General features: G+C 36.8%; 1 protein-coding gene across 2 annotated transcripts in view; it reads right to left on the bottom strand.

Moving 5' to 3' along the window:
• Window positions 1-12,234, bottom strand: part of LOC145327098 (equilibrative nucleoside transporter 1-like) — a 30,073-nt gene extending 17,839 nt beyond the window's left edge. The window contains exons 1-4 of one of the 2 annotated variants that reach the window (XM_080170621.1): window positions 12,188-12,234; window positions 10,275-10,396; window positions 9,744-9,845; window positions 1,121-1,178 (exon numbers count right to left, since the gene is read on the bottom strand). In XM_080170621.1, coding sequence (XP_080026747.1) covers window positions 1,121-1,178; window positions 9,744-9,845; window positions 10,275-10,396; window positions 12,188-12,209 — 304 coding nt within the window. In that variant the 5' untranslated portion in view covers window positions 12,210-12,234. Of the gene's footprint in view, window positions 1-1,120; window positions 1,179-1,623; window positions 1,714-9,743; window positions 9,846-10,274; window positions 10,397-12,187 lie in introns of those variants that run through there. The other variant, XM_080170622.1, reaches the window with a different exon arrangement.
• Window positions 12,235-12,600: the final 366 nt, after the last annotated feature.

The raw sequence follows: 12,600 nt of genomic DNA, 5'->3' as shown, positions 1-12,600 counted from the left end.
GGCTTAACTTTAACAATATAAAATTTTTAGACAGTTGTCCATGGATATGTAAAAAAATAAATAAATAATAGCATTTTTGTGAATAAATTCAATAAAACTACTAGATACTGTTTTATTCTGTTCTAAGTTGTGATGAGGTAGTTTGTTGATTAACAATGGATATAGAATATACGAGGATATTATGACAGGGGACATCATTCATTGGTCAGTTAGTTCATGCAGTACATGGATTGGGGATGGGGTAAATGGGGTTGGTTGGGGAGATGGTTAAATTAGCCAGCTACAAGTTTCAATTTAGTACAGTAAATAATAATCTGGTGTAATAAATCCATTCTTTTAACGTTTCCTTCCCCCCCCCCCCCCCTCCAAATAAAATAACTTTTTATCATATTCCAACTCTAATAGCATTTTTCTGTTTTGATAATTAAAAATATTTTTGCAAATATTTGTCCCTATGTATGTATTGCATGTTTTTCTTGGATGATATGCTCTCTACATTGTCTCTGCTAAATTGTCCAATATCATGTTATCATGCATAATTATATCAGGGATCTAAAGGGATAAGACAATGGCCAATAAATTTATGTTCATCTCCAAAAATACCCCCTCTGTAGATTACAATTAGTAGTTGAAAGTTTTGGACACTCAACATAATGACCCAACCAATCAAAATTCATTAAGTTCCCAAAGTTGTTAATGCAACGAATAATAAAACGTTATTATAAAACTATGGGAACTAGTTATAAACAGCCAATTACCCCCTCACTCCCTGTAATAATATGCTGCAAGGAGAAATATTTACAAAACAAGATTAGTTTTTATTGAAAAATTCTTTTACACAAAAAGGGCTTTAAAACTTTTCTACAGATGGATAGCTGTAACTTTGGTGAATATAATAGCTATAAATTTTTCGTCTGCTAACAAATTGCTTTCTGCTTCTCGTATCGACTTGGCTATGTTAATATTTCCAACACTAATAGCTGATATTAAAAGACCCAAGTGAATGTCGGTACAGGGTCCCCAACCCCCGTGTGGGTAGAGTTACATAGACCTCTTTCTTACCCCTCTATTCTTTTGCTAAAATGTAATGTAATAATAATAATTTCTTTATTTTTCCTGTAGTCGTCTGATATCCAGGTAGGATCTTGATTTTCTGAATCAGCGTCAAAGTCTCTTTCCTAATTCAGTAAATATATAAATCAATCTTTTAATAATTAAATTTTTCTAAGGTTCGAACATGAAAAAAATCGATCTAATAGATGTCGAACTCTAAATGTTTATAGCTACTGCAAGGAACTCTAATAAGCGGGGATATCCTAAAACCTTAATGAACCTAAATAGGAATACTGAAAAATATTCAAATCCACAAAAATTAACAGTTTGACACAACCTTTAAAGAAACCGTAGAAATTTAATGAAGTACCTATACATTTTCTTTATTTCTAAAAGATTATATGATGGAAAAAAAGACCTATTTTTCTAATTTTTTGCCCAGTCAGGTTTTAGTCTATTTTCTAAAGCTATAACTACTGTATTATTCAAAAATTATACTATTTTTTGCCTTCAATCACGAAAAAATTGTCAAAATCACTATTTAAAGTACCTACTAAAAAAACTAAGTACCTTACTATACAAGTACTAATCCTCTACAATCAAATGATGCTCTTAAAGAAATAAGATAAGGCCAATCAAAAGGATTTGGTGGAATTAATTATTTTTAATGTGTTTAGTTTTCTTATCTTTGCTTCGTCAATTATCTCATGGTAAAGGTTATCTTTTGCATAGAGAGAGATATTAGTTCTAATAAAAATTAAATGAATGAAAACTTTTCGAGAAGCTTAAAAAAAAGTCATAAAAAGGCAACAAAAGAGAGAATATGCAAAAATTCCAAGAAAATCACGAAACCTTAAAGATAACGTTTACATCTTTTAAAGCATGTCTTACAGACAGAAGGACAAAAAAATACATAGATTAGATTCGCATCTGTCTTAGGTATCTTTACTAAAAATTTAGCTGTCATTTCCACCATAGCGTTAGAGACTGACTGACACGCAAACGGACTGATGGACAAAGTGAATTATATTAAACACTTGTCACTTATTTTTAGTTTGTTTATTCAGAATTATAGAATTAGGTACCTATTGGCCAATAGAGAAAAAAATTCTTTTCCTTTACAATTTATATGATTAAAATTGTAGATTTTGTGTATTTATTAGGAGGTAGAAATGGGCGAAGATTCGTCTTTTCTCTCGCTTTAATGGTTCTAAGAATAAACCAAGTTCGCCATTCCTACTTTATTTTTCATATTTCTTATCACTATCTCAATTTTTTTCATTTTTTAAAATTAAGATGCTTTACTAAATAGTAAAGTAGGTAGTTTTGATGCAACATATTTTTTTTATAAAAAGAAGTGCAGTGTTAAAAAAGATAAACTTCTGAAATGCATTTCAAAAAAATTTTATCAACTTTTTTCTAAGATTAAAAAATGCTACCTATAGAAATTGATTAAATTCAGAAGGAAAAATTGTCATTATAATTAGGGATCTAAAGGGACAATGGCCGATAAACGATGTACATATGTACAAAATTATCCCCTCTGTAGAATACAATTGGCGGTTAAAACGTGTGGACACTCAACTCAATGAATCAACTAATAAAAAGGGGGACGTAACTGAAGACTTTTTGATGCAGGGGGGGGGGTTTTCTCCGGAACCACTTGATGAACCGTGCAGATTTCTTGGACTTAAGCTTTTATGGGTATGAACATCTCATGGTTTCGAAGTCACCCCCATACCCCCACCCCCTAGCCCCCCGGGGCTCAAAAACCCCCTAAAAATGAACCTAACCTTAATTTTCTCAAAAACTATTTGACCAATAGATATGATTTCTTAGAATTAAGCTTTCATGCTAATCAACTATCTTTTAGATTAGAAGTCACCCCCCCGCTACCAACCCCTAGCCCTCCGGGGCTCCGAAAAACCCTGGAAATGAACCTAACCTTAATTATCTCAGAAACTATTTGACCAATAGATATGATTTCTTAGAATTAAGCTTTCATGCTAATAAACTATCTTTTAGATTAGAAGTCACCCCCCTGCTGCCAACCCCTAGCCCTCCGGGGCTCCAAATAACCCTGGAAATGAACCTAACCTTAATTATCTCAGAAACTATTTGACCAATAGATATGATTTCTTAGAATTAAGCTTTTATGCTAATAAACTATCTTTTAGATTAGAAGTCACCCCCCTGCTGCCAACCCCTAGCCCTCCGGGACTCAAAAAAACCCTGGAAATGAACCTAACCTTAATTATCTCAGGAACCATTTGATAGATAGAGATGATTTCTTAAACTTAAGTTTTTATGCTTATACCTTGACTTATAGTTTCGAAGTTACCCTCCTGTCTCCAACCCCTAGCCCTCCGGGGCTCTAATTAACCCTAAAAATGAACCTAACCTTAATTTTCTCAAAAACTATTTGACCAATAGATATGATTTTTTAGAATTAAGCTTTCATGCTAATAAATTATGTTTTAGATTAGAAGTCACCCCCCTCCTGCCAACCCATAGTGCTCCGGGGCTCAAAAAACACTGGAAATGAACCTAACCTTAATATTCTCAGGAACCATTTGATAGATAGAGATGATTTCTTAAACTTAAGTTTTTATGCTTATAACTTGACTTATAATTTCGAAGTTACCCTCCTGCCTCCAACCCCTAGCCCTCTGGGGCTCAAATTAACCCTAAAAATGAACCTAACCTTAATTTTCTCAAAAACCCTTTGACCAATAGATATGATTTCTTAGAATTAAGCTCTCATAGGACAGACCGACCAACCCTAATTATAGAAAAGCTTCGCTTTTAACAATGTTAAGAAATATTAAATAAACATTAAACAAGGATGACAACGTCCATAGAAGAGAAGCTTTTAAATGATAAAGAAGGATAAACAAAAAATGAAAATAAGTTTAAAATAAGCATGTTTTAAATGGACTTTGGACCTTTTGTTAATGATTATTATGTAGCTACGCTTTTTAAATCGTACCTAAAAGCTATAGAAAACATCATGCAAAGTTTCAAATCAATAGGACATTTATAACATGTCAAAATGAACGGGAAAAAAGCTAACCCTCACAGACCATATCTAATTAAAGAAAAGCTTTGCTTTGTAAGATTTTTCAATAAACAAAGTATTGAGTCCCAACTCTCACAAAATTGATTGACATCCTTCTTCTCCTAGAAAAGTAGTTTTTTGAGCCCCGGGGGGCTAGGGGTTCGAGGCAGGGGGGTGACTTCTAAACCATAAAAGTCCTAGAAATCTGCTGTATTGATCAAATGGTTTCTGAGAAAATTAAGGATAGGTTCATTTTCAGGGTTAATTTGAGCCCTGGAAGGCTAGGGGTTGGCAGCAGGGGGGTGACTTATAATCTAAAACATAATTTATTAGCATGAAAGCTTAATTCTAAGAAATCATATCTATTGGTCAAATAGTTTTTGAGAAAATTAAGGTTAGGTTCATTTTTAGGGTTAATTAGAGCCCCGGATGGCTAGGGGTTGGAGACAGGAGGGTAACTTCGAAATTATAAGTCAAGGTATAAGCATAAAAACTTAAGTTTAAGAAATCATCTCTATCTATCAAATGGTTCCTGAGATTATTAAGGTTAGGTTCATTTCCAGGGTTATTTGGAGCCCCGGAGCACTATGGGTTGGCAGCAGGGGGTGACTTCTAATCTAAAACATAATTTATTAGCATGAAATCTTAATTCTAAGAAATCATATCTATTGGTCAAATAGTTTTTGAGAAAATTAAGGTTAGGTTCATTTTTAGGGTTAATTAGAGCCCTGGAGGGCTAGGGGTTGGAGACAGGAGGGTAACTTCGAAACTATAAGTCAAGGTATAAGCATAAAAACTTAAGTTTAAGAAATCATCTCTATCTATCAAATGGTTCCTGAGATAATTAAAGTTAGGTTCATTTCCAGGGTTTTTTTGAGCCCCGGAGGGCTAAGGTTTGTCAGCAGGGGGTGACTTCTAATCTAAAACATAATTTATTAGCATGAAAGCTTAATTCTAAGAAATCATATCTATTTGTCAAATAATTTTTGAGAATATTAAGGTTAGGTTCATTTTTAGGGTTAATTAGAGCCCCGGAGGGCTAGGGGTTGGAGGCAGGAGGGTAACTTCAAAACTATAAGTCAAGTTATATGCATAAAAACTTAAGTTTAAGAAATCATCTCTATTGCTCAAATGGTTTCTGAGATAATTAAGGTTAGGTTCATTTCCAGGGTTTTTTTGAGTCCCGGAGGGCTAGGGGTTGGCAGCAGGGGGGTGACTTATAATCTAAAAGATAGTTTATTAGCATGAAAGCTTAATTCTAAGAAATCATATCTATTGGTCAAATAGTTTCTGAGATAATTAAGGTTAGGTTCATTTCCAGGGTTTTTTTGAGCCCCGGAAGGCTAGAGGTTGGCAGCAGGGGGGTGACTTCTAATCTAAAAGATAGTTTATTAGCATGAAAGCTTAATTCTAAGAAATGGTTGGTTGGTTAGCCTCCAGAGGACGTCACATGTATCTGCCAAAAACATGTATTTTGCATCTTATAATGAAGTTTATCAGGGGGTTCCTTCGTCGAGCTTGAGAAATTCAGCAGCCTGTTTAGGCTTTGTCCATAAAGATAAAACTGTTAGGGTTGTGGGGTCGTCAGGGCAGTTAAAAAGATGTGCCGTATCATGAGGTCTGTAGCTACAGTTGGGGCACTTATCTTCAACTGTATTGTCAAGTCTGGTTAGGTAGGAATTTAGTCTTCTACTGTAGCCAGATCTCAATTGAGAGAGTTGAGATCTGACATGTCTGCTTAGTTTCAGTTCTTCTTTGTTAACTTCAGGGGGGGCCCGTCCCAAAACATTGTTTTGGGGAAGGTTGTCAAGCGTGTTTTTGACTTCTTGTGTGTGGATAGCTTTAAGCTTAGCTTTCCTGTTATCAGCATTAATAGGTAGATGTTCTCTTATGCTGCTTCTGAAGTTCTGAATTGTAGGTTTAAGGTGTTTTCTGATTGGTAGCTGCTTTTCAACATGTTTGTTGCCCGGATGTTCAAAAAGATGGCATGTTAATAGAAACTGCTTGGTTTTCATCATGCAGTGTTCTTTTATTGGCAACACTTTAGTTTCTTGGTGAATATGTTGAAAAGGAGCTATTTTAAGATTTCCAGTGATTACTTTCAGAGCTTTATTCTGAGAGATCTGAAGTTTCTCCCAATTAGAGTCTGAGATGATAGGACTCCAGATTGGGCAGGCATACTCCATGGCACTTCTGGCAATGGCTTTGTACGTCATTGTCATTGTCTCTTTGTCTTGGCCCCAGTCAGTGCCACAAAGAGATTTGAGCATGTTGATCTTGGTGTTAGCTGTGCTGGAGATGTTCTTGATGTGCTTGGAGAATGTGAGCATTGTGTCATATGTCACTCCCAGCAGCTTTGGTTCATGCTCCAGTTTCACCAGGATGTTGTTAATTTTGACTTGTGGATGGATCTTGTACTCTTTGGTGTCTGGAGTGAATAAAGTGACAGTAGATTTTTCTGGTGACACAGTAAGCTCTCTTTCACTAAGAAAGTCTATGACCTTGGGAACATATGCATTGATGGCTTCAGTTAGAGCATCTATATCCAAGCCAGTAGCATATATTGAGATGTCATCAGCATACTGAACTACTTGGATACCCTTAGGTGGATTTGGAAGGTTCCGGAGGTAGTAATTGAAAAGGATTGGAGATGTTACCGCTCCTTGTGGGACACCTGCCTTAACATTTCTGCATTTAGAGGTAGTGTTTCTGAAATTAACACGAGATTGTCGGCCTTTCAGGTAACAGCAGAACCATCTTTTCAGAGAATCTGGCAAGGGTGATTGTCCAAGGTCATTTAGTAATTTATCATGCGACACCATATCAAAGGCTTTGCTGAGATCAATCTGCAGCAAAACTGTTCTATCAGGTGGTCGTTTCTTGCTGAAGCCAGAAGCAACTTGGTCATTAAAATCATTGAGTGCTGAAACAGTTGAGTGGTTCTTTCGAAATCCATGTTGAAAGACAGGGATTTCCAGGGATTCAGTTAGGATTGGGAGAAGCAAACGTTCCAGGAGTTTAATAGCAGGACAAAGAAGGGAGACTGGACGGTAGGAGTTGGAATCTTGGGGATCTTTACCAGGTTTAAGAAGGGGGATTATGACCGAGTTCTTCCATATATCAGGTATAATGCAGCTAGCTATGGAAAGATTAAATATCTTGGTGAGGTAGCTTATACCTATGGGGCCTAGGTGTTTCAGATGCAGGTTGGAGATGTTATCTGGTCCTGCTGCCTTGGAGGCTTTACATGCTTTTATAGCTTCGGCAGTTTGTTGGGGTGTGAAAGAGTTAGGTTCCTCTAGGCTGTTTTTCTTTAATCCTCTTGAGACAAGTCTTGATGTTGGAGAAGTGACATGTCTAACAATTGATGTATATTGTTTATTAAAACTATTTGCAATGCCAAGTGATGATGTTAGGTAGCGCCCTTTGAACTTAATGGCTTGGTTGTCATTGCTTTTGTTTTTACCATTTAAATTTTTGATAAGTTTGAATAGTTTAGAGGAGCAGCCGCTTGTGATTTCACTGATCTTTTCTCTCCATTTGTTCTTGCGATGGACATTAATCTCTTGTAAGATTTCCTTGTTGAGTGTTTGAATATCTGGAGAATCTGGGTTAGTTTCACGGAGGTTGTCTCTTTCTTTCATCTTGTTGGTGGTAGCTGTAGGTATTTCAGGAATTATTTCCTTTATTCGTCCTCCAGGTATAGTCTTTTTGGAGGCTTTGTTCAAGATCTTTCTGAACTTCTTTTCTGCTTCATGAACATTGACAGGCTCAGGTTGTCTGTTGAATCTTTCTTCAGTGATGTTGGTGAAAGATTGCCAGTCTGCCTTTTTAAAGTTCACGAATTTTCTGAAATCACTTTTAATTGATTGGATGGATGTTTTTAATTTGATGATGATGGGTAAGTGATCAGAGCTGAGGGCAGTTTTAGTTTCCCATTCTATATAAGGTAGGAGAGATGTTGAAGCTAATGAGATGTCTGGTGATGTGGGTTGGCCATTTGATGGTAATCTGGTTGGCACATTCTCATTAAGAACTCCAAAGTTGGATTCTGCAATCTCTTCTGCAAGTTTCTCACCTCTGGCATCTTGGATGTTTGAATACCATAAAGGATTATGTGCATTAAAATCACCCAGAATGAGAGAGTCTGGTTCTGAGAGTATTGCTTGAAAGTTGGGCTCAAATCCAGGTGCACAACTGGTTACTGGTGGAATATAGATATTGCGAATTTTTATATCGCCAATCTTAATTCCATTTGATTCAGTGTGGCCATCTCCCGGGAGGTCTGGTGCTTGTGCAAATAAGATGGATCTGTGGACAAAGATGGCTACGCCACCCCCATTGTCTCTCCTATCTTTACGGACCAGGGTAAAGTTGGGGATAACTGGAGGGGTTGAGTTAACTGATAATTTAGTTTCTTGAATGACCACAACTTTTATTTGATGTTCATCAATGAATGAGATTAGTTCATTATTCTTGCTTTTAATACCATTACAGTTCCATTGTAATATTTTGAGGTCGTAGTCAAGGTTGTCGTTGTCGAGAGTTAGTTGATGATGTGAAGAAGGTGGAGGTGGGTGAGCAGGTTGGGATGGTGCTTGAGAGGATGGTAAATGTTGTGTAGGAGTTGAAGCGTTGGTTGGAAGAGTCAAAGGATCATTTAAACATTTAGGACAAATATAGGTTTTGTTGTTGTAGTCTTTTTTGGATGTGGATTTAAGGTTGCTACAGTTGTTTTGTGAACGAAAGTGTATCCATTCAGAACATCTGCAGCATTGGACAGATCTTGAATTTCTTCTAAGCTCGACGTTGCATACTGGACAGATGTAGATGGGTCCAGGGTTAGGTTCTATGCCGGCCTTAAGTAGTAGGAGTTTGACCAGTCCAGCCGACATTGGCTGGTCAATTAGCATAAAAATTTATGGCAGAATACATGTTCCTCTGTGAGGAGTAGGTTGATGGACTTTGCTGGCTGATCTGCTGGTGTTGATCCCCAGGTAGTTGCACATCGTACACGCTCCATCTCGACAACCAATTCTAAGAAATCATATCTATTGGTCAAATAGTTTCTGAGATAATTAAGGTTAGGTTCATTTCCAGGGTTTTTCGGAGCCCCGGAGAGCTAGGGGTTGGTAGCGGGGGGGTGACTTCTAATCTAAAAGATAGTTGATTAGCATGAAAGCTTAATTCTAAGAAATCATATCTTTTGGTCAAATAGTTTTTGAGAAAATTAAGGTTAGGTTCATTTTTAGGGGGTTTTTGAGCCCCGGGGGGCTAGGGGGTGGGGGTATGGGGGTGACTTTGAAACCATGAGATGTTCATACCCATAAAAGCTTAAGTCCAAGAAATCTGCACGGTTCATCAAGTGGTTCCGGAGAAAACCCCCCCCCCTGCATCAAAAAGTCTTCAGTTACGTCCCCCTTTAACAAAAGTCTCCAAAGTAGTTAGTCAACGAATAAGAAAAAGTTGTTATAAAACTTTGCGGACTAGTGTAATAAACAGCCCAATGTCCCTTAACTCCAAGGATTAAAAACATAATAATACAATAAATAACAAGAAAGGAGAGTACAACACTAAAAAGGTATAAAAGCTATGCCTTTAAGTATTGATTTTTTAAAAGATTGATTGATGCCTGTGTAAATATGAAGGAGTCTGATTTGCTTCTGTTGTCATCTTTGTTACCTCTTGGAGTACGCGCATTAGGATTTACACGCAGGGCTGGCAAACCGTCAACCTAGACAAAAATAAGACATCTTTGGTGTATGATATTTATAATTTCGCCCCCCCCCCCCCCCCCCCCGGAGCAGAAAGAAATTTTATAAATTGATTCAAGATATTTTACTAGGTATATTAAAGAGGGAAAGAAATAGAGATGGCTGAAAGAAAATATTCTTCACTAGTATTATAGAATTGAAATAGATGTAAAATCTCATAAAATATCCCCTTTTCACTTTTACTTTTACCAAAAATGAATACCTACCTACCATTCATATGTTTAGAAAAATTCCTTTATTGGTGTTTTTTTTTATTCTTTTGGTTTCTACTTATTCAAACAATTTTAGTAACAAAAACGTAGCTCTTACCTAGTCTCAAAAAAAATTAAAATTTACATAGTAGTACCTATATGTAACTGTTATTGTATCAAAAAAACGTAAATACTGACCTCATCATCCCCATGCTGTCTGCTAGAAGAAGCTCCCTGCTGTCCTTGTACTACAGGTACAAATCCATTGTCACCCCTCCTAGTCTCCCAACCAACCCTCCCGCGGGGGGCGGGTCCACCTGGTCATTCATTTACATGCATTAAGTTGTTGAACATAAAAAATTAATAGGAGGTATAAATTTCAGGGAGTAAGGGATGGGACAATGGGCAATTAATTCATTTTAAGAGTTATCGCTGAAAGACTATGAAATCCAGATTAATCCAGACATTATGAAGGAAATTATAAAGGGAGAGTTAATACAACACAGAAAACTATTAAATAAGAAAAGAGTTCCAAGAAAAAAGCATTCATTTGAAAATTAGACTCAAGCACATCAGACTGACATAATCATTCTGTAATTAATAACTATTAAAATCTACCTGGAACCCATTTAACCCATAGCCCCATAACCCAAAATCTAATTGGGTCCTTCGAATGGTTATTAAACAAATATCACAATAAGGTTTTTTTATCTATGAAATTATATTTTCTGGAGAGAAAAAAATTGTTAAAACCAGCCACATCATAACAAATTAAGTTTAATGATACTTGTCTGCAATATTCAAAACTAACAAACGAGTTGCGGCATTTGTTGCGCTTGTACCCAAAGTCAGTCAGAAACTGCTAAATTCTTGTACATTCCCTTTAAGCCAGTACCCAAAGTCTGAGACTTCTAAAAATTGAATATTCGATCCATTGTCCCCTCCCGTACTCCCAGCATAAATTTAGCCCCTCTTACTTTTCTTATTAGAACATTTTTGTAATGCTTCTTGCAGGTTAGGTTAGGTGCAGAATAGGTATAAGTGCTCGGATGAGTCATAACTCCTCGCTTGGCTTAAAGAGGAGAGTATATGTGGTTGACTAAGAGCAAGAAGAGACTCTATTTGACAAGGGGGTGAATCAATGAAGTGGAATACATTTATTCCTAAAATCTAGTTTCAGGAAGTGAAAATCCCACCCTTCTGCGCGCTCATAGTCCTTCACCATTCTTTTTTTTTTTTGAGGGGGGGGGGTGGTGGGTGTTACAGGAGCATACTCGCTACTCACTCATTGTCGGTAATAATTCAATCTGAATTGACCAAAGAATGGTAGGTATCCTATTCTAGTCAAATAAACACTTCTTTATTGAGGCGTTGAAGGAAATCGTATCAACTTATCAAATAAACGGATCATGCAAAGACAACGAAGTAGGGGGCGCCGTAGCTCTGTGGTACCGCACTGAGTTACGGTGATGAGAATTCGAGTTCAAACCCATGCACGTTGCAATCACTCACAACATGTTGTCTCGAATTCTCCAATGTGTATTCACGCAACCTCCCCCAGTTGCGTTGGAAGGGAGATTGTTAGGTAGTTTGGATGCCTAATAATCAAGTGTACAATACCATCACTTCCCTTAATCCCAGGCTCCTCTGAGTAGAGTGTCATTCATTACGGTGACTTAATCTGGGACACCTGCCATACTCAAAACCGGCGAGGGTGAGGTAATAACGAGGAGCTCTCATGAGACAGCGTGTCAAGTCATACTTGAACGTGGAGCTTGAGCTGGCCCTGGTGGCTATACAAAAGTGTCTCAACATACTCCAGGAGTCTTAGATCCAAACTCTAAGAAACTATGGCTAATCAAACAAGTAGCGGGTTTCGTCGTACTTTCATATTAGCGTTTGATTGTCACGCAGGATTAGATCCCCCTGCAAGGGCTAAAAATATGAGAAAAGCTTCTTTAAAAATACGACGAAAGCCGCTACTTCGTTTTTTTTCCATGATCCAAATAATCTTTCCAAATAAGAGTTAAAAATTGTGGTAAAGCTAACGAATGGCCAAATCACATTACGCGTATTTATTATCACTATTAAACACAACGCATGTTTTCCTGTAGTTCTCATATCTTCTGACATAGTTAGGAGCTTTAGCTCTATACACTCTCTGAAATAATACAAAATAATAAATAGATACCTAGGTAACTAATTAAAAATATAACAAGTTACATTATTTCAAACATCTTAATGTAAAAACTGTCCTTTTTTACATGCAATGGATATAGAATATATGGATATTATGACAAGGGAAAAATTGTCTTCAATTTAGGTTGATAACATGGCCATCATTTATTGGCCAGTTCGTTCATCCAGTAAGAGATGAGATGGGGTAAAGGGGTAGATGGAGGGGATCGTTATTTTAGCCAGCTACTATATTTGAGTACTAGCGGCTACGCCCCTAGAAGCCTCTAGGGGCACTTAAGGTAGTAGAGGACCTCATCCCATTTTAAATTTGAGTTTCAAAAGAGTA

Source organism: Acartia tonsa, chromosome 8 (genome assembly GCF_053477335.1).
Source record: "Acartia tonsa isolate MP-2025a chromosome 8, ASM5347733v1, whole genome shotgun sequence".
NCBI lineage: Eukaryota > Metazoa > Arthropoda > Copepoda > Calanoida > Acartiidae > Acartia > Acartia tonsa.
Note: the sequence above shows the minus strand (reverse complement) of the source record. Positions and strands in the feature narration are given on the sequence as shown.